The sequence below is a fragment of the Amborella trichopoda genome, chromosome 12 (assembly GCF_054954075.1).
Source record: "Amborella trichopoda isolate Santa Cruz 75 chromosome 12, AtrichopodaSantaCruz75HAP2 v2.0, whole genome shotgun sequence".
Taxonomy (NCBI): Eukaryota; Viridiplantae; Streptophyta; class Magnoliopsida; order Amborellales; family Amborellaceae; genus Amborella; species Amborella trichopoda.
In genome coordinates this window covers 33,287,196-33,313,618 of record NC_142347.1, presented here as the reverse complement: position 1 = coordinate 33,313,618, position 26,423 = coordinate 33,287,196, and the positions used below count along the sequence as shown (strand labels likewise).

At 36.8% G+C, this 26,423-nt stretch overlaps 1 protein-coding gene across 2 annotated transcripts; it reads left to right on the top strand.

Annotated features, from left to right (window-relative positions):
• The first annotated feature begins 1,624 nt into the window (after positions 1 to 1,624).
• On the top strand, positions 1,625 to 26,423 carry LOC18430946 (adenine phosphoribosyltransferase 3). Of its 2 annotated transcripts, XM_011623833.3 has the most exons (7): positions 1,625 to 1,986; positions 2,683 to 2,793; positions 12,179 to 12,271; positions 13,800 to 13,877; positions 18,136 to 18,285; positions 21,940 to 21,998; positions 26,124 to 26,423. In XM_011623833.3, the coding sequence occupies exons 1-7, from the start codon at positions 1,863 to 1,865 to the stop codon at positions 26,175 to 26,177; spliced, it is 669 nt and encodes a 222-aa protein (XP_011622135.1). In that variant the 5' UTR covers positions 1,625 to 1,862; the 3' UTR covers positions 26,178 to 26,423. The 2 variants fall into 2 exon arrangements, with proteins under 2 accessions (XP_011622135.1, XP_011622136.1); XM_011623834.3 differs by lacking the exon at positions 13,800 to 13,877.

The following is a 26,423-nucleotide window of genomic DNA, read 5'->3' as shown; positions in this document are numbered from 1 at the left end:
TAGTTTATCATTTTGGCAAAGACTAAAAAGTGTTTGGCCATAATACTTATTTTTACATTTTTTTATTTTTTAAAATATTTAAAAAATACCCCCAATCACAAGTTCCTTTTTTTTAAATCTATTTTGTTACAACTATTTTAGCATCATTTTGAAGTGTTTTCCTTCGTTTTTATTTATTTATTTATAATTTTTATCCTTTTCTTTTTGTTGCTACAGTACTCGGCACTAATCGGCCAAGTTACTCGGACTCGGTTTGACTAATGGGCTCGGGCCAGGACTGATTACTCGACTTTAGTGACACTTCCTAAAACTGCTCAAAACTCTATCTAGGAAATATTTTGGACATGGAAGATCTCTATAATGGTTTTAAAATCAATTTCCACTATCGATTATTAAATTTATAGCTAAAAAAATGGTATAGATCTTTTAGATCTGTGAACACTTTGAAAATATACAGTTTATATAATGAGTTACAATGTACACTATTTTTAGGGTTTGAAAAACTATTTTATTTTTTCACAACGATAATAGTCAGGGTCAAGAATTGAAGGTTTTCTAACATGAAAGTACAATTTTCGGCAAGGTTTTAACTTTTTTTTTTCTAAGCCTTTTATTCCTGCTTTGTGTCCTTTCTTGTCCTAATGCAATGTGACACTTTTTTTTTTTGACGAAGTAATGCAATATGACACATTACCCACAACATGGATTTAAAAGATGAGTTGATGAAGAAGTAGAAAATAAACCTTAATGAAGAAGTAGAAAATAAACCCTATGCTCTGCTGCGATGGAATATGCGAATGTACACCATTTGTTCATTTGACATTGGAAGAAAATGTATTAATGTACCTCCACAAATTAAATTAAAACTCGTGTAAAAAAATTAAATTCTAAGATTTTATCATCCAAACATTGGAGGGGTCTATTTTAAGTTTTAGGATGTTATTTTCTTAAGCCAACATCAACGCATCTATTTTATTATATTTTTATCATTATTATTTTTATGTCGGTTATTAAATTAAAGAGATTACATACCAAAATTCAGAGATCTAGAAATCATTATAGATATTTTTTTTTGACAATAGTACTTACTTTTTTATTAATAATGGAAAAAAAAACAATACATACATCAAAATAAATCAGACGAAAATACCAATTGAATTCAAATTCATCCCTTTCTTCGCCAAGCTATCTGCAATACTTACAGATATTCTCAGATTGAGTTTTGCTGGGTGGATTGAACAGAGGAAATACTCGAACAGAAACATAGAATCTTTTCTAGAAAATTATTTGCTAAGGCTGCAGTTAGAAACCTCATCATCTTTTCTGCATTTAGGCAGATATTCAATTTAGATGAATTGGAAATTTGATTGCGCAATAATAAGTTAGTCCAATTTGGGATAAATGCAATCAAAGGCCGGAAAAGAGATAGACATAAAGGGCATAGTCGTTAATTAATAAAACCACGAGGGTATTTTCACTTCCAGGCACGAGCACTCTCTGAACTTTGAACAAGAAATGGAGGGCATTTTAGTCAAATATAGGGAAAACAAAAATCCCCCTCCTCCCTTGCTCTCTCTATCTCTCTCGTGATTCCTTTTGTCTGCCCGGGGAGTAGGATCCTGTTATTTCCCGAGGCGATTCTTTCTCTCTCTAACAATTCCAACCTCTCTTTCTCTCTCTAAAATCTGTCTCTCTCCTTCCTCAGTTTCGTCTCGTGCAGAGAGCTTCTCTGCTATTTGCACTATAAATCCATCTCCCGAAGCCCTAATTCACAGTCATTGCCATTCCCTGTTTTGGCCCTTTTTTATTGGCTTCCCCTGTTTCGGAGCAGTGATAGAGAGAGAGAGAGAGTGTGTGTGTGTATGTTTGTTGGTTGCTTAGAAGCTGTATTTGTAGTTTCTACAATGTCGACCTGCAACAATGAAGATCCTCGAATCCATGGCATCGCCTCTTCTATTCGAGTCGTGCCGAACTTCCCCAAGCCAGGTTTCAGTCTCTACTGTTTTTCATCTCGAATGGTCTTGTATTTCTCCGTTTAAATCGTCTGGTTTGGTCATTTCTCAATCTGTGCGTTCTGGTCGTGCTCTAATTTTGCTGCTGATTTTCTCTCTAAACTGCGTTTCATGCCTTTCTTCTTACAATCTTCTCTCCCAAAACGGCCAGGGTTCGTTGTGGAGTTCTTGTGTTGGGATCTCCAATGTGCTTTTCGTTTGAAACTGTTTCTCTGTGTCGATGGATACAAAGTTTTCAATTACTCGGTTGCTCTCTCCATAGGTTCCTCTTCTTCTTTTAAATTTTTTTATCTGGTTATGGATCATAAAGTATGATCTCTAAGTTAATCTCTCTATGTCTCTTTCTCTCTCTCTGACAGTTAATTCTCAGGGCTCTTTTCTTCGTAAGCATTTGTTATGAGTTCAATCTCACTTTTAAGCTCTTTTAATAATCTTATATTCAGTAATTGAGACGTTTGAGAGAGAAGATTCCCTTTTGATAAGTATAAGCTTATCTGTAAAGCTCTCAGTAGTTACAAAAAAGAAAAAAAGAAAAGAAAAAAAGGGGGAAGTCTTTACTGGCACTATGGTTTTCTTTTTTACTCCATTTGAATATTTTGGACTAATTTTATCCAATGTTCATGAAACTGCTTTATATAAATGTTTTTTAAGGATTTCATGTTTGTGACAGGTATCATGTTCCAGGACATAACGACACTGCTACTTGATCCCCAGGCATTTAAGAACACCGTAGACTTGTTTGTCGAGAGGTACAAGGGCAAAAACATCTCTGTTGTGGCAGGTTTGTATCTGCTTATTTTTTTTTGGGACTCATTTTGATGCCGTTCTTCATATTTAATTATTACAAAAAAGAAAGAAATTAATGGCTACTACATTTATGGGTTGACTTGCAGCCTATCACCTATATGTATGCTGTCTTTCTTTTCCCTTAAAAATCTTATGGTGGACTTGCGAGCTTTGGTGGTTTATGCTAGTTTTGCAATTTGATTTTGAACTTTTAGGAAGTCTTCTTATGCATGGCATGGTTTTTATAATATTTCAGTTCCACTTTTATTTAATATGCTTGATTGTTGTCAGTGGTCATGCATTGAACTTGCCTTGCTAATCTATAAAGTAAGATTTAACGTTTGAACATAGTGGCTTTATTTTATTTGAAAGAACTGGGAATCTTGCATCTTAGAGATAATGAGTAGACTTGGTCCAAAATGTTTCTTTCAAAATTTATTTTATATTTGGCTATAACTTCTCACCTACTGGGAAATGATACAGAATCTATAATTTATTGATCATAATAAAAAAATCTATGATGTATTTGTACCACTGACAATCTTATTCATCCAATGAAAATCATGGACAGGTGGCTGGTAATAAAGAACTTAACCTACGCATCTTAGCGTTTTCGCAAATGGTGAACTATACATTTTATCGTACTTTAGTTATATGGTTTTGTTGGTGCTTCAGAAACTTAAGGGGTTGTAGTCTCCATTGGGTATTTCTTCATTCTTTTATCCTGTTTTTGAAGGTTTCTCAGAATCTCATGTGCTGTTGGGTAGTTGCCCTTTCTTTGCCCCATTTTACCTTTTAATTCTGGCAGTTATTTTGTTAAATGAACTTTGAGTTTGAAGAATGATATTTCTTAATTGTGGTATATCTCGCTTATAAGAAAGAGAATGAAATAAACTCTGCTTTGCATTTCTCGCGTCTTTTTATTGGAATCATTTTTATATGCAATAGTACAAAGTCTTTTGTGGTTCAAATGAGTCAGGATTTGATAGTTGATTTGATATTTTGAGAAACTGGGTGACGGTTTTTAGATGCATCTTGAAAGTGAGTAATTGTCTTGACAGTGAATAACTTGTCCCGGAATTGCAGTCATGATTAGGCATTTGATGCCTTGTCTACCTTGGTTGTGTAGCTCTTTTCTTTTCTGTCTGCTGGTTGGCTTTTTAAATTGACCATAATCTCAGCTTAGTAAGCTCTGGGAGTAGATAATTGGTAAACATAAGCACTTCAGTTGTGATAATTTGAAGTTTTTGCTTCTCTATTTATTTTAGTGTCACAACTTCATTTTATTTATGGTTCTTGAATGAAGAGGGAATTACTTATGAATTATTAAAGCTTTTGCTTTCAGATTTTCTTACTTCAGATTACGTTAACAACATGCCTCCATGTGCGTGAGGCATGTGTGGAATTCCAGGGAGTAAAATTAGAAAATCTCCTTTTTTTTTATTAGTATATCTAAATTCCACTTACAAATGCCACAAAACAATGCTGTAAATCGGAAAGAAAACCCTAAATACAACCTTGGATCTTTTTTTCTTCTTACTGCCAAATAGAAATAACTCATTACATGGGCTGAATTCAACCTTAAACTATGAATTTTGATACAAACAATGTTCATGAAAATTGCAATAAATTGAACAATAATGATTTAATGTAAACTTAGAACCATTGAAGGAAAAATCTGGCGGTCTAACCGGTAACCTCCCGGCTAGATCGGAATTCGGCCGGTTTTCGTGACCGTCTCGGTATTTAAAAGAAAAAATTAAAAAAATTACATAAAATCCCAAAATGGGAGATTTTATTTGTAATGCATTTTTTAATGTTTTTCATCATTATGACAAATATTGGAAATTATTTTGCCCATTAATACTTAGGTTTACATTTTCCCATCTTTTTTGGAAAATTTCAAATATACCCTTGGGCACAAATCGATTCTTTAAAGTCCATTTTTTTCATTAATTTTCAACTTCATTTGGCGCTTTGTTTAATCGTTCTTTAAATATAGTTTTCATATCTTTTGTAGTTTTTGTATTTTTTAATACTTTTTTGACCGCTTGGGACTTGCCCGATTAGAACGGTTGAACCGGCTAGTTTACGGGATAGGCTGGTTGAACTGCTTTTGGGCCCATGTCCGGTTAACCGTTCCGGTTCGATTTTTCCTACATTGCTTAGAACAACCGAGAAGACTTGACTTTGCCTAGGGTCACCCTTTTACGACTTGGTAAACCCCACACCCGATTACCTGATCTATGACGCAATCCTTTTGGCTTGCTCAATTCTATGAGTTAGAAAGCAATTGAGTGAATTCCCTTTTCAGATCCCTTTTAAGACCTTTCTAGGGCACAAGTGGCACCTCCCTTGGTCTATTAAGGTTGGTTGTGTCCCTCAATGCTATACCACCCTAAGTTTCCTAGGGTGGTGTGTGCCACCTCTTAGAGACTAGGGAGGAGAGAGAGTAGATAGGGAGGATTGGTGCGGAATAGAGAGATGGAGAGGGGCTAGATGCTTGGCGTTTAGAATGGGAGAGACTCTTGCCCTTTATATAGCTTCCAATGGGGCCTAGGTTTGCCATATCTAGTTATGAGTCATCTTGCCTAATAGGATTTTAGGTAATCTATGAGGTTGGAGAGACAAATCAATCTGAGCCACCCATCTAAAAAATCAGCCATCATGATTTAGGGAGGAATCTAGGTACCTTATCCCTTGATTCTTTGACCTACATCCACTTCTAGTCAGCCTGAGATAAGACCAATCAAAATTCATCTTCTATTTTTTACTAGAATTTCTTCTTCTCTCAAAAAGAGATTGTAGCTAGTAAAAGTCAAAGATTTGTTCAAATTCAAAGATTTAAAAATACATTCTGAACACCAAATCTTCTACACTCCCACAAAATAAAGTCACAATCTTTTCAAAGATTTCCTCCTCAATAAAACTTCTTTTATCTTTAGAAAATCAAGAAGAGAGGCTGGGAGCATCCCACCACTTGTGTGACATGTGGTTGTGGTGGACGTGTGGGTTGGATCCAAACCCATGTGTTCCTCCTAGTCCCTCTACAATTCTGGAAATTTCTGAAATGCCCTTTATAAGTGTATTTCACTGCTGAAAATGATTTTAAAAATTCTAAAGAATTTCTAAAAATCACAGAGACATTTATTTGGTTTAAAAGAAAAATTTCTATTAGTGGATTGTTACCAATGGGTCAAGAAAAAGTAATTGTTAGGGCACTCCACCCACCCCACTAACCGTGATTCTTGACCATCTTTTCAAACCAATCTAACAAGATCCATGAACTACAGTCTCATGTCATTATTGGCTTGTCAAAATTAGACAATAAATAGTGGGAACTAGAGTCCTAGAATGTGGATTATAGGTTGCCCCCTTAAGAGCAAGTCACACGCACATACCACTATAGTGCAAGGGTGACTCTCTTTAGGCACATGTACATGTATCCCTTTACAGAGTCACTTCTTGGTATGCAGCTTTCATGTGTACGTGTCGTGTGAAAGTTTATTGAGGTTTTAGTCCTCGCTCTCACAGATTTACATCAACACATAGGACACCGCAAAGCTTAGGGGTGGCAATCGAGTCGGGTCAGCTGGTTGACCTGAACTGGGTTTGGGTCTGGTCAATGTTTTCGACCCGGTGGGTCTGGTCCAGCTTCAAATGACGTGGACCTTACCTAGGTCGGGTTTGGTTTTGTGTTTTGGTTGGATTCCGGGTTCGGGTCCAACATGGACCTCTATTGAGTCGAGTTGGGTTTAGGTTGAGTCGGGGTTGACGAGAACCAACCTGACGATATAAAGTTTATAGACTTGGGTTTGGGTCCAAATGACTTGGACTTGACTTGGGTCCGGCTCCAAGTCACTTGGACCCATCAAGGTCTGGGTCCATGTGAAAGCTAGTCGTTTTGGGGTCAACTGGAACCTGACCGACCTATTGCCACCCCTTACAAAGCTCTCATGTCTTACAAACCATCACTAGGAATTTTTCCAACCTCAACACGGGATGACCCACATAAAACCCTCTTCAGTAGTGCCATATGCCTAAGGGTAAGGTCTTGAGCATGACCAGCGCCATAGACTGCCCAACTTGAAGTCCAACACAGACATTCCCACTAAAGTGTACATTCCACTATAAGTCTTTATTTACATGCTCATACAGGCTCTAAAGGCCACAAACCCCAAATAGCATATGGACCTTGAAATGAGATTTGTAGCGCTAGGACTAAGACTGATATGGAGTTTTAGCATGCGTTGTCTTTGGCTTAGTTACTCATCATATATTGAAATATTTTGCAAAAACAAACTAACATGCAAGATATCTCATGTTCCCCCTGTTGTTACACTTCATTATTGTCTTTGTCCCCAATCATGTTTTGGTAGGCTATAGTTGTCTATGTTAAACTCACACCTAAATGTTGACACTTTTATTTGTTTGACATAAGGATTCCTTTTCTAGGGAAGATGATATTCAGATAGTGTACAATATTTGACCATGACATCCTTGTGGATGGTGTGTGGAGCATGCATAAAAGCGATTACTATACAGGCAGCATTACTAATTTTTGTTTGTGCAAATCTTTATTAAAGGTTCAAGTATGGTCGGTCTGTGGTGTAACTGAAGCACAACATATGTCCTTGTTGCTACACCTCAAGCTCTACTTTCTTTCATGTATTGAGGGCTCAAAGCACTTCAAAACCTACATTTTGTTAACATCACAAGAAGATTGGATTAGGAGCTTCGAAAAGCTCCAAGTTGGTTGTATCTACTGTTCTTTAAAATTGACATTTTAGATTAGATTTCGAGATGGCATTCGAGCTGAAGCAATTAAAGGCTCATATCCATTTTTTTCAATAGATTATCTTGGCGAGTACGACAATTGCTAATGTAAAGGGAAAGTATAGAATGAGACCATTTACCTTTGGTACAAGTTAGTCACATTAATCTTGACCATTGGATGTGAAATTGGGTGGCTGCAATTATTACATTGACCAAGCTCAAACTTCAAAATAAATTTTCTCGAACTTTGTGACACATCCAAGCTATCAAATTTCACATCGGATGGTTGTAAGTAATTGTGACCACCTTGTATCAAAGGTAAATTGTCTCATTGTGTACAATCCCTAATGTAAATGAGTTTTGCTTTTGGATTTTGGAAATGTTTTGGGTGAGTACTCAATATTTTAATCTTTGCATTGGGAGAAGAAGTCTGAAATTCCATTTTGAATTGGGAAGTTTAGAAGAAGGTATTTTGCTTAAGCAAGAGGAAACAAATACTCATATCTTAGGTTTGATTTAAGGATTGGTGAATGAGTCTTATTTGTGTGATTGGACCTTGCCCACAATTAGCAAATTCAAAATATAATGCACTTCGTAGGAAATCGGGCCTTTATTCCTCTTACATTTAAAACAATTTGGAGTTTGGGAGATGTATGTGTTCATGACTTTCACTGGGCACTCTGCTACATCAGTTTGAGAAGGTTCGTTGATAAAAACTGGGATAAAATTTGTACATAGCCAATGTTTGATTTAAGGGCGACAACAAATGAGTCTTGTATGTGTTACTGAGTCCTTAACAAACTCCATAGATCCTAGACATGCCTCTTGCACAATTTGCAAATTCAATAAAAAACTGTTTGTATTAAAGTGAGGATGAATGTAAAGACAAATTTGGGGGTTACAAACTCCTATCCATTTGTCCAAATGTTATTTAGACCAAACCAGACCAGACCGACCTGTTTGGATCAGGAACTAGCGACTTGGGACCTGTCCTGTTTGGTCTGGTTTAGCCCTCTGCAATGGTTGGTCCATCGACCCGGCCTGGACTAGTGAACCGCCTACTCCACCGGTCTATAGCTGATATGGTTGGTCCTGACAGGTGGGAAAAGGTCATTTTTGACCTTTAGTTTTTCGGTTTTTTTGAACTTACCCAAATTTTTTTTTTGGTTTTTTAATAAAATGAGGTATTTAAGGAGCTATATTTTCGTCCTTTGGTTTTCTATTGGGGTGTTTTGGTAAAATGAAAGTTTTTTTTTTTTTTTTGCTATAGAGAACAATTTGAGAGAGAGAGAGAGAGAGAGAGAGAGAGAGAGAGAGGGAGGGAGGGAGGGAGGGAGGGAGGGAGGGAGATTTCACACATACAAGATTCATTTGTTGTTGCCCTTAAATCAAACATTAGCTATATGTACATCTTTTATCTTGGTTTATCAAAGAACCTTTTGAACTTGATGCAGCAAAGTGCCCAATTCAAGTCACGAATACGAACATCTCCCAAACTCCAAATTGTTTTAAATCTAAGAGGAATAAAATCTCACTTTCCTAAGTGGTGCATTATATTTTGCATTTGCTAATTATGGGTAGGGTCCTATGACATTTGTTGGGGACTCCCAATCACACAAAAAAGATTCATTCATCAATCCTTAAATCAAACTCGGGATATAAGTACAATCGCTTCTAAGGACGAAATATTCAACACACAAATAAGTATGACTTTTTTTTTTATTTAATTTCTTCTGGATTTAGGAAGGCAAATAATGAAAAGAATTTCAGGTTTTGGGTTTAGGATTCTTGCTGAAAATTTAGTTGTGAATTTCTTTTATATTTTTGGTTTTGATTTTTGATGGGATTTTATAATTTTGTAGACACCCTTAAATAATCATAGCTGAAAATATGAAGAAAAAGGAAAACTGAGAGTTGTTTTTGTTTATTTCTGTTTTGATTTTTGAAGGGCTTTTTAATTTGTAAATGCCCTTTAAAAGTAAAACTGCAAATGCAATGACAAAAAAAAAAGAAAAGAAATTATTTTGTGTTTTTGTTTTTTTTTTTGCATTTTCTGTGTTTAAATTTTAAGGGCTTTTACAATTTGTGCAATTGTTGGTTGTGGATCTTTTTTAAGGCCTTCAATAGTCATTTAACTTGTTTGTTACATATCTGTTGTTTTTCATTGTTAATGAGTTGAGTATTGAGTCTATGGACATGTTACTTGATGTTGATGGTTTATTTTTGTTTCTTATGGACTTTTCCATTTTTTTCTATTTTTCTTATTTTCCTTGATTTCTCTTTTCTTCCTTCTTCCATTTTTTAATTTTTAAGTTGACTGACTGTTCTGATTAGTGAACCGCCTGGACTGGCCTCCAGCTGGGCCTGTGTTGTTACCTGTTCAATCACTGGTCTGATGTAAAAAACATCGATTTATCTTCAATATTCGTAGCAGAAATATTGGGATAAGGCTCAGGTGATGATGATGATCTGTGGAGAAAATAACAATACCGCCCTCACTAGTGGGCTGTTTTCTTCTGTCTTGTTTATTATTGTCTCATTGTTTATTAGTGGAGTCTATTGACTTATTGCTTGATGTTGCTGGGTTATTTTTGTTTCTAATAAATTTTCAATTTTTTTCCTTTTTTTTGTACTTTTCCTTAATTTTCCCATTTCTCCTTTTTCCAAATTTTTTTTTTTAAATTGACTGAATGGTATGACTGGTGAAACTCTTGACTGGCTGTTCCTGCTGTACCAGTGCCCTCACCGGGTTGGTCACCTATAACATTGATTTATCCTCAATATTTGTTGAAAAAAATAACAATACTGTCCTCACTATTGGGCTGTTTTCTGTAAGTGTTGAAATTTTTTTTATGTGGGCGACAATGCTTAGGACTTCCTTCTTGTGAAGGGACCGCCTCACGTTGGGGAAGCTGCCTCCTGCGGTCCCAGGCAGCCATATTTGGATATAGAGCCTGCGAGGGCTTTTCCAAGGTGTATATTTGTTGCGGAATTAGAAACATTGGTGGTCCCTCTCACTATGCTTGTAGTGTGTAATGGTTGTGCCACTGCTCTGATGTTGTGCTTGACTTAGGATGCAAATCCTAGACTAGTGCCAAGTTTTATGTAGTCTTGTACTGTGGATTCAAATGCGAAGTTCACATTTCATATGGTCTGGTGCAATTTATCATCCTAGTTGAGTATAGTAGATGACCAAGATAGAAGTGACAATCTTGAAAAGTACATTGTGCTAATGGAAAATGAAAGAATTATATATCAATGCTTGAACAATGAAAGAACTAGATGAAAGTGATATTTATTGATCCTACTTTTATCTTATTGTGTCTTTTATGCTTTTTAGACCATTGAATCTTGTGTTTCAGGTTTGTGTTATTTCTGCCCCCTGTGAAATCTTGGAAATATACCATTAGTGTTGCTTCAAAGTTCATGATGCTGCAAATTTTCTTTCTTCTGTCTCCTATTTAAAAGACAAGGTTAAAGAAATGGGCCTTTATGTAATAATAACTGCAGCCATATTGGTAATGGACCCGGCCTGTAATGGTAAGCAGTAGGGTCATAAATCAGCCATTATATGAAGGTAACATGTTTTCTATTTAGAGCGAGAGCTGTTACAAAATGGCACAATGGTCATACTGGGTTTGTGGTTTAAATTCTAAAATGAAAATGGACGCTAACGTGAAACAACTCAACTTTTCAAAATAAGTAGAATGGCCTTTTTTTAATAAGGATTTTTTAAAGTTAAATAACATTTTTTGTGAAATCTTTTATTTTCCAAATTCATCTTTTATAGCATTGTTCTGTTATTTTTTCTTTTTAATTCATTTTTGTCTTTTTTTTTTCTTTTTTTCACCATATCCTGTTTTATTGATACAAGGGACCAGTATGACTAGTAATTGGAAGTGTGAACAGTCCTTACTTTCTCACACCTTGTGTCTTAGGATTAAAATATACTTAATAACTTTCTTATGCTATTTTTATTGCTCTTGTCGAGGTTTAAAGATTTACTTGATTTTGAAGTTCTATATTATGTGAAAGGAAATAACTAGTTTCAAATGCAATGCCTTGGCACAGTACATATGTTTACTTATTTGAAATGATTTTTTTTGTCAAGCATTTGTGAACTACATGAAATGACAAATTTTCCCTTCTAGTTTATTTCCATGTACTGTTGGTCCCTGTATTCTACTAAAAGTTGTTGTTATTGGTTTCTTCTCATGTAAAATACTTCTTGGTTTTCATTTCTGTGTTTTAGATAATCATTGTGGTTGAAAATGTGCCACTTTGTATTCTGTAGGTTCAGCATTGGTATTGACATGCTGAGATAGTACACCGTTCGTTTTTCCCATTCATCTTTTTACTTTGATGAATAATGTAACCATCTTTGCTGTGTGTTGCATGCCTTTAGGCCATCTCTTTGTTATTATAAGGGAGGTCATGGTTTTGAACCATGAAGCTTGTTCCCCATAAAAACTGAGTCAACTAGCTCCTAAATGATGTAATTTTTGTTGTGATCTTAGGCTATGTGTTTGTGATTAGTGCTGTTTTCTTACCATTTAATAACTTGTTGAATGGAACTAATTTGGAGATATAGTATGCATTTCCAGGAATTGAAGCAAGGGGTTTTATATTTGGTCCTCCCATTGCATTGGAGATTGGGGCAAAATTTGTTCCTTTGAGGAAACCAAGAAAATTACCAGGTATAGCTTAACGTACATAATATTGTTTTATGATTTTGTTTCTTTGTGGTTGACTTTTTGCATTTTGTACTTAACAATAGAATGTGTATTGACAACTTTTTTTCAGAAGGTATTTTTCTTATTATTTTTGACAAAGCATTCTTGGCTGGTTGATAGGCCCTTTTACACATCCAGTATGCATCGGGTGTTCTGTGAGTTAATTGAATTGTAATTTGCATCATTCTATGTCTTTTTCCAGTAATTCTTATTGCTTAATTTGTCTGATAAAATTTCTAACCTTGATTTTTGGGGGATTCCATTTTCTTGGTGTAATTTGATTGACTAGAATGAGAACTAGTCCATATTTGATGAACAACTTGTTATTTAGCTGATTACAGTGCTGATGATGAGCATCTTGTTATTTAGCTGATTACAGTGCTGATGATGAACATCTTGTTATTTAGCTGATTACAGTGCTGATGAATGCAAACTTATATTCCAGATTCATATGCCACACTTGATGAACCAAAAGAAAAACAGATGTTTTGTAAGGGGTACTCGGGAAAATGTGCATTTTCTATGTATATTGTTAAAAGCACCCTTCGATTTTTCAAATCTGTATGAATTTCAGAAGTTATCTTTTCTTTCTGATTTTGATTTCCAATTTCTTCATTGACAAAGGACCATGATTTCTTGTTTAGTCAATTAGAGAGATTTCAAATTACTTTTGATTCTTGATCAAATCTTTAGTATGGATAATTGTCAAGTTGAGCTAACCCCAATTAGTTTGGAAAAGGCTTTGATGATGATGATAAATTGTCAAGTTGGCAGGATGATCCGATTGCTCTTTGTACCTTGTATTGTACAATGTACAACTTAAAATATTTTGGCAGTCTCTATGATTTGGAATGCTATGGTCTATTTGTAAGGGCTACTACTTAATCCTCATTCTGAAAAGAATCTACTGAGGGTGGAGAAGAGACAAGGCACAAAGTGGTAATCAATTAGGGGAAAACTTGTTGTCCATAGGATCGTTATGTTAGAATGTGACCCCCTTCAAAAGCCTCTTTGAGGTGGGTGAGATACCCTAAATGTTTATATCAGACTCATCCTCTCCAAAAATAGTTGTCTTGAAAAAAAGGAAAAAAAAAAAGAAAAAGATTGAGCGTCAATAATGCTCCAAGTCTGTTGTCACCGTGAAATGCAGATCTAGGCTGTCTATTTGATTGGGCAATGAATCAAAGGATTTTCGAGAGTTTCTAGAGCTCCAAATAAAATGTTATTTGGGAAAGTCATTAGAAAAAGATCTCCTCAAACTAAAGGTGGCTTGGAGTTACAAAAGTGCTCCATATTTATTTCCTGCCCGGAATTTATTTAAATATTATTTTTCTATAATGCTGCAATCTTGCTGACATTTCAATCTGACATTTATTAGCTTTTGCCATGTGGCAAAATTGTAAAGTGTGGTCAGCAGGTGAGCCCCCTTTTAAAAACTTAATATTATTATTATTATTATTATTACTAGTTCGTTAAAATGGACCTTTGGCAGGTGTTTTACCCTTTCAAGCTTTGATCTTCTCAATCTTCACACATTTACCCATTCTTCATGGCAAACATCCTAAAGAAGGTATTTATATAATATTATGCATCTGCCTGCTTTGGCCATTTACTGAGCATGGGTTTGAGTGGATCCCTGTAGTTTTCAAACATTTGGGGAACATTGTTGTTTATTGTACCAGGGATATACAGAAAGTTTACCCATCAGTTTCAAGTTTAGGGAGCAAAAAAACATTTGTGAAATATTCAAGACGATGCTTAAATAGTGGGATACAAATACAAAACTTAGTGGAAGTATCAAAAGTTCCGAACGTGTTTTTGAAATGCTTTATTCCCAGTATATGTTGTGTTCTAGTGTCAAATGGCCTTGGTTCCGGTTAGTGTTTGTTAATGTAGGATTTGACTAGGGTTTGGCAAGCCATGTGCTTGGCTTGGAAGGATAGATTTTTTGGAATTTTTAAAAATTAAGTAAATATTCAAGTGTAAAATATAACAAAAGGAATAATGATTCATTAGAAAATCAATTATAAATGAAAAAATCTGACAACAATATTAATAATAAGAGAATAAGTGGTGAGAGATACTATCATAGAAATTGAAAGAGGAAATTGAGAGGTGGAAAAAGATTGAAAGATACGAGTGGAGAAGGGATTATCCACAAATGACTAGGTGAGAACTTAGAAGAGTTTAGGGCTCTTAGCATTTTAGTCCCACAATAAGAAGGGGAAGAGCAACAGAAAGAGTCATAACCATGTATTGGGACACTTCAGTTTGCATGTTTGGTTTATTCCGTTGTTTTGAAGGTAAGTTTGAGGTGGGGGGAGAGCCAATCTCAGAATAAGATGACTTATGGCTATGATTTTGGAAATCGAAGGATCCATCATTAACTAATTTCCTGTCTATTAAAGAATATATAAAAGGAAAATTGTTTCATGCGGGCTGGACTGCATTTCTACAATATGCGGTCACAAGGTATAGAGCATCCATCTTAAAGATGGATGCAAATAGGTGGTCCATCTAAAAACAATTGAAATGAACTGTCCAAATGTTTTTTTTCATAAAATCATTATTTTTATTTCTTAAAATTTTATTCATTTTTTATATTCATGATCTTTGTGTTAGAGATTACATGTCCTTAAAAATGGGGTCCGAAGATTCCATCTCAAAAATAGATTGTTAAGAGTCGATTCATTTCTACATAGACTCAAAGAACTCATGTCCTATATAAAATAGTCATAAACTCCTGATAACTTTAAAAAAAAATAAAAAAAAATAAACTCCTGTCTAAATGGCAAAATTGTGACGTGAGGAATTTAGGTGAATCAGCAAAACATATCATGGATTATTGCAATGACTTGAGTAAATCTTCTGCAAGTCAAGTGAAGCGATACCAGGTACTTCCATCGATTTTTCTCTTAACCTGGTCTAGTTCTGTAAAAACTGAGCAATGTGATGATTCTAACACGACAGTCACTTCCTCAAAAGTCAGGTGTTACCTATTTACAAGCTAAGTTCAATTCCTTTCGAAAAGTGAGCTCCTGTATGTAAAATGAAGGGATTGCCCTTTCTTGGTTACTCTCTCCCCGAGCAAGTAGCCATGATCTAACAGGATTGGAATCCCTTCCAGAGCTTCTATAAGAAAATCTATATTTTGCATGTGCATTTACACGGATTGGCCTGTCTAATTCTGGTTCACCTACATGTTTCTTTGACCTTCTAGCTTCTTCTATACGTACCTGGTGCCTTTCCCAGGAATCTGGCAGTGTACGTACAGAAATCTGATTCAGATTATAACCAAAACTGCCCTTGGCTCATGATATAATATGAATTCTCACCTGGGTGACTAAATGGCTATTTTATTGTAATCATAGTGGCATAAAATGTTATTGTTCTTGTATGAAGAAACCATAGGACGTATCATAAAAAAGAGAAAAAACAACAAAGAGAAACCAGCAGACAATAAGTATGTTATTTACTTTATGGAAAGCAGAATTGTTGTTTACTTGTTCTACCCTTGGAGAAGAGTTGATGCAAATTTGTCATTATTGGCATTTTCATTATGACTCAAAATTCTATGAACCTCCTAGCCTCTTCTTCTATATACACCTAATGCCTTCCATAGTCATCTTTCAATGTATATACAGAAGTTGGTGCAGTTTATGGCCAAAACCCTTGCCTCATGTTCTTCTACGTATTGTGACCTTGGGGCTAAATGGCCATATATCATATCATCATATAAAAGTTTTGTTCTTGTAGAGAAAAAGCATTGTGGATTCAATTGTATAGGCAGCCAAGGCAACTCATATGTGGCACAATCTCATTCTTCTCGTAGCAATGCACTAGAAATTATTTAATAGATTGCTTTCTTATCAAAATATGGAGGTGTCTCTTGATCAGAGTAGGCTGAGAATGGGTTGGATTGGGTCCGGATCTATGTGGATCCAGATCCGGATCCAAAAAGTATATAAGGATTTTGGATCCAGATCTGGATTCAATCGGATTTAAAATGTTAAGATGTGGATATGGATCCGAAACTACATAATAGGATCCGGAACCAAAAAAGATTGGTTTTTTTGAGGTGAGGAGTCTCGCTGCTCTTTTATTTCAGTTTACTCTCTCTCTTTCTCGTGAGCTTTCTATGTTTGTTTTCTTTGATTAGTGGCTTTTTCTGGTGTGATTTGGCTTTGTTTTGTTGGGTTTTCAACTCGTGTTGTGCCATAGTTTCTCGTACTCTAGCCCTTGTTTTTGTTGTGCCATAGTTTCTCGTACTCTAGCCCTTGTTTTTAGGTCTTTTAATGGCTATTCCAGCAAAAAGTTGTTATTTCTGATCTGGATTTTTTTATTTTGTAAGATTTTCGGCGTGTTACGGGTTTTCCCAGCAAATAATGATGGCCATTTTCCCTTATGTGTCTCTTGTTTCTTAGCTGTGTTTTGAACTCTATTGTATGTCGTTATTCTGACTGTCGTGGTCAATTTTCTGGCCATTAAATACTTTTTGCGGGCGACGTTTGACAGTTTCCAGTCATTCACTGGTTTTCTGGCCAATAACAGTAAGCGATCCTTAACCTGGTTTTAACTACTTGTTCTGTATTCCTCTTTGGGCATGGAGCTGAGAATCCTGGTGGTTGGTGACTGGAAGCCAGCTCGTTTTGCTTCTGCTGATCGGAGAAGCTGCAATGCTTCAAGGGCTGTCGCTCCATGGGATCCACTTTTTCTCTCTTTAAGGGTTGTTGCCCCATGGGAGCCTCTCTCTCTCTTTCTCTCCGTTTGAATAAGGAGAGAGGGCTTCGCTTGAATAAGGAGGGGGCAAAGGGAATCAAAGAACTCTGCTGCTTTCTCTTTTCAACGCAATAATAAACGGCAGGAGTGAGGATGGGCAATAATAAATGGGAGTGAGAATGGGTTTACGGGGAAACCCTAATTCAATCCACGAGTTTACTGTTTAGAGAGAGAGAGAGAAGTGAGATCCAATCCTCATCATTTTCTATAAAAGTACGGTAGGGATTAGGTCTTCTAAAAACTTAAAAAATTATATATATTATATATTAATTCATAAATATATAATATATATTATATAAACTAATATATTTTTAAAACCGGGTTGGATTTAGATCGGATCCACCTGTACCCCGATGTGATCCGAATTTTACTAATTGGATCCAAATTTTGGATCATGAATCCGGATTTTGGATCCATATCTGGATCCGAAATTTGGGTTTCCGATCCGGACCGAGTAAATTCTCAGCCCTAGTTAGGTGTAGCTTGCTTTATATACTTATCTAGGGCAAATGTGTGGAGTATGTTGAACAAGGGAAATACCTTTCCTTCCAAAGTTCCATAATCCTACCATTAGACTTGCCTTCTTATTGTCCTTTCTACATTTCTTTTCGTATAAGGTTCATATATCTGCTGAGTTTCAACTATTTCATAGCAATGTTTCCTGCATACTTTGCAAATATTTCCCCCTCACAAAATTGTTTAAGTTGTAGCAATCATATTTATGATACAAATACTTAATTAGGATGCTCTTTGTGGTATGCTATTTTCTTATTATTAATTGTTTTATTTATGTCTGAATTTCAGCAGATTGGTAAATGTGGATCATTGTTGATGAGGTTGACATGCTACTTGTAGGATTTTATTTTGGATGTGCATTGATTGATGAAAGTCTGTTGGATGTCTGTTATTGGATTTCCTTTTATTGCATTTGATTTGTTTTTAGATTTTTCTATTATCTCAAGTTAAGGAAATTGTTGGAATAAAAGTTTGAACGTCCTATTTTATGTTTCCCTCTTTGGTTTGAATCCGTTTTTTTGTGAATATTTTAGGTGAGGTTATTTCTGAAGAGTATGTCCTTGAATATGGGAGAGATTGTCTTGAAATGCACATTGGCGCTGTTCAACAAGGTGACAGGGCCTTGGTTGTTGATGATTTGGTTGCTACTGGGGGTACTCTTTGTGCAGCTATAAACCTATTAGGTATGTCTCTTGGAAATTAGTCTATATGGAAGTGATTTAGAAGTTACTGCAATTGATTCGTAAGTAGTCTATTGTGGGAACTTTCTTTGATATTATGTAATTTCTGATATGCTTTCATTTATGGTGGTCTTGTGTTTTAATTCTTCTCACATTGTATAGCTAAAACTCTTTATGTACTGTTTGCTCAAGGCATGGTGTATGGTATGGGACCATCTGACTATCATTACTTTTATAAATTAATAATTATAAGGATTGCCATTCTTCTGTTTTTTATGAAATCTGTTGCTTTATGCACGCAAAGTGCTGTTTGTGATGTATTTCTATTATCACGACTGTTTAGTCTATGTCATGTTGTAGGTCAACTTGTAGCTAATAAATGCGTATTATCGTGACTGCATACTCTGTCATTTCTGGCCATGATAGGTTTTTGGCCCAAAGTATCTGACACCTGTGATGAATTTCAGTCACTGAATGTCATAACGTCAATGGACTGACCATATTTATCCAAATCAACACAGGGAATTTCTTCCTTTTCCAGTAACTATGAATACAATACTTTTCTGTTTTTTCTTGTGAGGAGGCTCTCTGTCAAAAATCAAAGAACTAATGATGGATCTGAAATTTCTTTGATTGGAAGAGGAAACTTGCATGCGGCTCTTTACCTATGCTCATGTTGAAGGTGATTCCCAAAAGTTATTAGGAGAATGCAAATTTCCACAGGTTGACTAATGGAAGTGGCTTCCTCTCTCCCGTAAACAAGTCCCATTAGTGCAACCTTGCTTTCTCTTTTTAAAAGACTTTAAAAGGAGTAGAGTCCTTGTGTTATATTTTCCAACCCAAAACACAACTTATTTCGTCCTTTAAATCTAATTTTCTCTGTTTGTGGGACCCCGTATTGAATTTCCCTTGGCCGTTTGATGCTGTTCAAAAAGTTGAGAAGGGGTTCTGAAGTTTCCAAACTCTAATTCTGACATTCTGGATTGACTTAGTAATAGTGTCTAAACTAAACTTGGCTTCCTTCTTGTACGCTCTGGATCTTATATCATTAAAACAAAACTTTATGTTTAAACATGTTATAAACATGTTAGGCATTTTATACTCCAAAAATGAGTGATCCTTCTTGACTTTTACTCAAATCTGATGAACCTTCAAATTTGCCACATCTGATCTCCCTTTTGGAGTATCACAGCGGTGTCCCCTCTTAATTGTCCATCATATGAGTGTGAGGGAATTCTATTTTGTACAGCTATTGTATCTTTACTTAGTCATAACAATTTTCTCTACATCTACTCATTTTGTACAATTTTTTTTTTCTCCTCGTCCGTATGTTAACTTTGCGTGAATTTTTCTGTGCATCTTATCCTTAGCATCGTGCTTTGTAGTGAGGGGTCATGGATTTGTTCCTGTCTCAACACAAGCATGAGACACCCATTGTGCCTTCATGATTAATAATCACATTCACACCCTTCATTTGGGTTGCGATGTCATACCCATACTTGGACTGAGAGCTGATCACCTAATGTGCTGCCATTCAGCTGCATTGGACTCGGTTTCGTATCATTTAGCTTGGCACAATGTCCTTCCCGTCACTTCTTGAATTGAGATTGCATGGATTTGTCCCCGTGTCATCAATAAGACTGTACCCAACATGCCTTTTTTTTGGTCTTGATGGGGATCTTCACACCTGTTGCAAAGATTTTTCCCACTGTGGCATTATTGACTGTTTGGATTTGTCCATGTATTTAATTTTGGTTTGGACAACTATCAGGCACTTAGACAACTGTGATGGTTATCTTTGTATGCTTTTAGGCATGTTATGAAATCCATTACCCTTGTGACTTGTGTTGGGGTCTCAAAATCTGTGAATTTTGTTCATGTATCACATTCTGAATGTTGGTTATGCATCATGCCTTTGTTGGTTATGGAGGTCACACTAGCTTTCAGATAATCACAAACTGAGACCGTCATGTCCTTTTACGAAGTCATTCAAGGGCATGGTGAAATTTGTCATTCCGTCAGAGTCGTCACTTGTCCTCCCTTTGTGGTTTGCCTGTGCTAGTGTATTGAGAGATGAGTCTACCAGCCTCTTGTGAAAGGAACCTCAGACTCATAAATTTTTGTTTTGGAAGCCATGTGTACAGTTCTGCCCTGCACTAACCACTCAGTTGTCCTCCCTTTGTGGTTTGCCTGTGCAAGTGTATTGAGAGATGAGTCTACCAGCCTCTTGTGAAAGGAACCTCGGATTCCTAAATTTTTGTTTTGGAAGCCATGTGTACACTTCTGCCCTGCGCTAACCACTCATTTTCCCACATTTCAAGCCTTATATGTGCTGCTAAGGCTATATCAGCGATTTTCGAGTGCTCACACTAGAATTAATTTACCACCTCAGAGGATCATAGGTTTCTTTCTCTGGGCTTAGAAATTTTAAGTAGAGAAATATCCCCATATTCTTGAGAACTTTGGAACATAGTTTCGAGAACCTTGGGGGTAAAGGCCATGGTCCCACCTTAGGAACTCGATCCTGATGGCTCCTCTAAGGGATCTTAAAGGGAGTTGGGTTTAGAAAATAGGGATCTCGCTCCCTATGAAATGGCATCTCAGTCTACATGCTTGTAGGATCCCTCCAAGGAGAGGAGCTATGCTATTAATTGAACTACTGGTGCGAACTTCCACCGCATGGTGGTTTGGCATTCCCTGAACAGATCCCGCTCTCGCCTCCAATAATTATGGTTTGGAATACTTCAGTGCACAATGGTAAAATAAGAGAATATCTAAACTTGCTTTTTTATATTGTTAATTAGGTAGGGATCGCATGATGGTGACAATATATGGTTTTTATGAGGTTGATTTTGGTAGTACCTACCTTGCTTTCCTATTTCCGATGCAATTGACCTGGAGATTAGGTCTTTTGGGGCCTTCATCCTAGGCTGCCAATCAGTCCTTTTATTGATGGAGATAAATTTTAGTTCCGTTTCTTGTTTAGCCTTACGATGTCAATTGTTTCTTTTTTATGGGACTCTTGCTTTATGGAGTTTCCAACTTTCTATGGTGCTTGTTGTATAAAATGGAAATTTTTCTAGTGGCATTCCCTGGAATGCATTCCCAGGTACATATACTATCTATCTATATATATATATATATATATATATATATATATATATATATATATATTATAGGGGTGCCCCCAGATAAATGATCCCATGCCTTTCTGAGGTAGGGAACATTTGTCAGGGAATAATCCCCCACTCATCCTGCCTCCTGCTCCCAATAACTATGATTAAAGGGTTAAAATACCTGGACCATGATGATTCGGCCTTTTATGTTTTGCATGAGCTAGTTAAAATCTCATTTATTGGTTGGTGTGTGCATTCCTTGATAAATATTGGTTGAACTAACTAAAAAGCGAGAAACTGAATTCTGCACTTTTCAGTGATAGGCCTTTGACACCTTCGCAATGGTAGAATCATTGTGGTGTAGACTGCGGTTTTTATTTCTCGTGTTGCTATTTTGTCAAATGTGCAAATTTTGTCTTCCTTACAAGAATATGTCGGTCCACATGTATTCTAGTTCTTTGAAATGTTTTGGGAATTTTTGTCCTTGTAAACATACATGCTCCCAAATTCAGGATGATGAAATTGAAATGCTTGTCTGCAGAGCGCGTTGGAGCAGATGTGGTGGAATGTGCATGTGTCATTGGGCTGCCTGAACTTAAGGTTGGTTGAAATTTTTGATGATTGTTGTTCGTTTCCTTTTCTATTTATAGTAGGTTAATTCGTCTCACTCCTGGTTAGTCAGCACTGGATGGATGATGCATTTTTTGGTGCTGATATTGATGTGGTCCAGAATTTCATTTTTGTGCATTATTTTCATGCTTTCCTTTTATTGACTGTTTCGCTAATTAAAGATCGTAATTAGTGTTTAGTTTTGTCTGAAGGCGTTCATACCTAGGTTTGAATGTGCTTGGATTTATTTGTGTATGTCTTCTGTGAAGCTGTAAAGTGAACACTGCTGACACTAATCAATAATCAATGAGTATCGTTTATCCTATGCCCCAATCAATAATCAATGAGTATTGTTCCCAAATTACGGGGGGCACCCCCCCTCGCCCCAGCATTTTTTTTCCCAAGTTACCCCCCTGTCCGGAAATCGAACACCGGATAGGTGGGGTTTTTACGTTTAAACAAAAAGATTTCTGGTGTTCAAAATACAGGACAACTAGCTTTGCTCTTTAAGTTATATGGTCCGACCATTAAAGAGTAGAAAAATGAACGGTGGTGATGTAAAAAAATGCGCAAGTTTGTTTGGCAGGGCATTCTCTCCATTCTCCGTCTCTCTCTCAATCTCTCGTTCTCCCCCCCTCTGCTGCCCTACCTCTCTCAATCTCGCTCCCAGAATTTCATTTTGTGCAGTTGTGCTGCCCTCTCTCTCAAAATCTCCCAATCTCTCTCGCTCTTAAAATCTCTTTGATTACTCTCTCTCGCTCTCTCTCTTTTGTTTCTCTGTCTCTGAATCTCTCTTTCTCCCTCCCTCCATGCCCTGTCTCTCTCGCTGCTGCCCTTATCTTTAAGGACACCCTCTCTCACTAATCACAATCTCTCTATGCCCTGTCTCTCTCGCTGCTGCCCTCACTCTTTGCCACTGCCTGACTCTCTCTTGTTGCCTCCCACTTTGGTAAGCGTGTGCTTTGGAAAGTGCTCTAATGTTATTTGTTGAGAAATAAGGAAGAACTGGCTCAATTCCTAAAAAAAAAAGAAAAAGAAAATAAAAAGGAACAAGAGCCCCATGTTTTAATTACCTCATTCAATGCTCTTAAGATTATTCTTCATGAAAAACCTTTGGATGATTTAAAAATTACAACTTGAACACTTACAAAATACTGTAGAAAGTAATTGAAAAACTGAAACTGAATATTACCAAATGCCCTTGAAAGGGGGGGGGGGTGTGGGTCAATTACATATGAGAACACATTGTTCCCAAATTACGGGGGGCACCCCCCCTTGCCCCAGCATTTTTTTTTCCAAGTTACCCCCCTGTCCGGAAACCGAACACCTGATAGGTGGGGTTTTTACGTTTAAACAAAAAGATTTCTGATGTTCGAAATACCGGAGAACTAGCTTTGCTCTTTAAGTTATATGGTCTGTCCATTCAAGAGTAGAAAAATGAACGGTGGTGATGTAAAAAAATGCGCAAGTTTGTTTGGCAGGGCATTCTCTCCATTCTCCGTCTCTCTCTCAATCTCTCGTTCTCCCCCCCTCTGCTCTCCTACCTCTCTCAATCTTGCTCCCATAATTTCATTTTGTGCAGTTGTGCTGCCCTCTCTCTCAAAATCTCCCAATCTCTCTCACTCTTAAAATCTCTTTGATTACTCTCTCTCGCTCTCTCTCTTTTGTTTCTCTGTCTCTGAATCTCTCTTTCTCCCTCCCTCCATGCCCTGTCTCTCTCGCTGCTGCCCTTATCTTTAAGGACACCCTCTCTCACTAATCACAATCTCTCTATGCCCTGTCTCTCTCGCTGCTGCCCTCACTCTTTGCCACTGCCTGACTCTCTCTTGTTGCCTCCCACTTTGGTAAGCGTGTGCTTTGGAAAGTGCTCTAATGTTATTTGTTGAGAAATAAGGAAGAACTGGCTCAATTCCTAAAAAAAAAGAAAAAGAAAATAAAAAGGAACAAGAGCCCCACGTTTTAATTACCTCATTCAATGCTCTTAAGATTATTCTTCATGAAAAACCTTTGGATGATTTAAAAATTACAACTTGAACACTTACAAAATATTGTAGAAAGTAATTGAAAAACTGAAAGTGAATATTACCAAATGCCCTTGAAAGGTCTATGTAACTATACGATATGTGAATTTTACGTGGAATTAATGAATTTAGATAGAGGGCATTTCAGGAACAAATTCTAAGACATGTCCTTCCCATTTTACTATTTTGAAACAAAATTATAAATAAATAGAGATACCTCTTTTCAACCGAACTTTGGCTTTCTCTATATGTGAGGGATTATTCTTTGAAGTAGTCTAGATTGAATAAAATCAGGTAACTGCAATATAAATATGGATGGCTAGCAATGGGCCCGGTCACTTGGGCCATGGAAACCCTAGTTTGGGACACGAGTTGGCCCGAGGGCTGGGTCACCTCCGCCCAAGGGCAGGGCCAGAGGCCATGGCTGGCCTGGTCCAAAATTTTTGTTTGTTTCTCTTTTCTATGTTTCTTTTGTTGGTAAATTTCATGAGGCCCAGCCCGAACTGGGCTAGAGCCGGGCTGGGCCCACCTAGTCAAGGCCCGGGTGGGCCAGGGCCAGTGCTGGGCCACCAGTGGTCTGTGCCCCCAACCAAAGACTAGCTCAGCTCAAGCCCAACCTGTTACAAGCTCTAAGATCACTTATATTTTGGTATGTTTCTTGTAGAACATTATTCTGGTACTAATTTGATTTATGAATCTGGTGGCTGGGGGTTGTCCCCAAATATACCAAATACAGACAATGTTCAGGCACTGGATAAATCCCACATCCCCCTTCCCCCCAAAAAAAAAAAAAAAAAAATTCTCTTCTTCAATGTATTGGAAAAATTGGATGTAAGATTCGGAAAATGTGGCCTTGGATGTTTTGTTCTTGGAACAAAACCCTGCACAATTTTCAAAATCTCCATGTTTTGGGGATGACTTGGGCTTTTAAGATCATGTTTTGCCCCGAAATTCCCTAAGGATGTGTGTTTTTTGTACCAGTATGTTTGTACTCGTTACTGCTATTAAACAATACTAGGGATGCATATCAGCAGCTTGCACCAACTTAACAAAACTCCTTCCAATAGTAGCAATCTGTATCCATGTTATTAGTGATGAGAAACATTGTTTATGAGGACCTCGTATTATATGACTATAAACTTGTGTAGTTATTTGAAAGAATGTTGTGTATGTTTTAATGTCTAAATATGAGTTAAATTTAGGAAAAGAGCCAAGGTTTGGTTAGCGCTTGATGATTTGCAACTCTACGTCCTTGGCTCAATTCCTACCAAGGGTAGGGGCCCTCTCCCTGCTCTCACCCAAAAAATATAGGTTAATTTTTAAACTTCTGGTTTGTTTTTGTTTTAAAAGGAAAACGTTTTTTTTTTTTTTTTGGAAAGGACATGCACTGCAATTTTCTAAGTCGCTTCTAAGTAGTACTTCCGCATATGTGCCGTGCAATTATGTACCAACTATTCACATGTCATATGGAGCTTGTCTGAGACCTGAGGTTCATTAGGGTCCTCGGAAGATTTGATGGATGTTGCGAGGATCCCATGCGCTTGTTCACATATCAGTGCTGCGTAGTCCACAATGTACCATATGTTGTTGAAGCTACATTCGGTTAAGTGGCTGCGGGCACTTTGTTTTCAATTTAATGACAACCAGAATCGGACTGCATATAGTCTCAAAGAAATTGCATATGTCCACCATTTTCTAGACACGGATGGAAGTCTTTTGGAATATGATCGCTGCAGAGAATGCATTTCAGGAGACTGTGAAAGTTGGACTCTTTTAACTCTAAACCCTAATATCCTCAAATAACGACTGTAAAATGCATGATTATATGTTAAAATCCTTAAGTGTGTGTCTGTGTGCACTCAAGTGTGAGTGGGAGCAGTAGGGTTGCTGACAAAAACCTAACATATTCTTTCAACTCATGATGATGCACAATGTTGGTGAGAAATGCTGCACAGTGGTGTATTTTGGCTGTAAGCAAATATTGATTCCGTGATTCAACTTATGGTGATTAGAGATAGTTGGGATACATTTGGTTTATTCAGCACTAATTGTTGGATAATATGATTGGGGCTTTGGGCAATTTCTGATAATGCAGGGAAGAGAGAGGTTGAAGGGGAAGCCACTCTACATACTTGTAGAGTCTCGCTAATGGTGGTGGTGGAGCAGAGACAGGCCATATCGCAGGAATGGAGGATTGAGGATGTGTACATTAGGAGTTATTGATGATTAGGAGTTATTGATGATTCTATTTTGCGGGACTTGCACATGCAGAGCCTCTCCCTTTCTCTATCTCTGTGTATGTGTGTTTTTGTTCGAACTGTTGAAACTTTTGTTTGGCCCTTATTTGGGGGAACATTGTGAACGAGAAAATGGTTTATCTTCTGTGTTTTAGGCA

Coding starts and splice junctions, on each gene's coding strand:
- LOC18430946 (XM_011623833.3), top strand. CDS start 1,863: ATGTTTGTTGGTTGCTTAGAAGCTGTATTTGTAGTTTCTACAATGTCG. Junction 12,272..13,799: donor GAAACCAAGAAAATTACCAG/GTATAGCTTAAC, acceptor GACCTTTGGCAG/GTGTTTTACCCTTTCAAGCT. Junction 18,286..21,939: donor TGCAGCTATAAACCTATTAG/GTATGTCTCTTG, acceptor GCTTGTCTGCAG/AGCGCGTTGGAGCAGATGTG.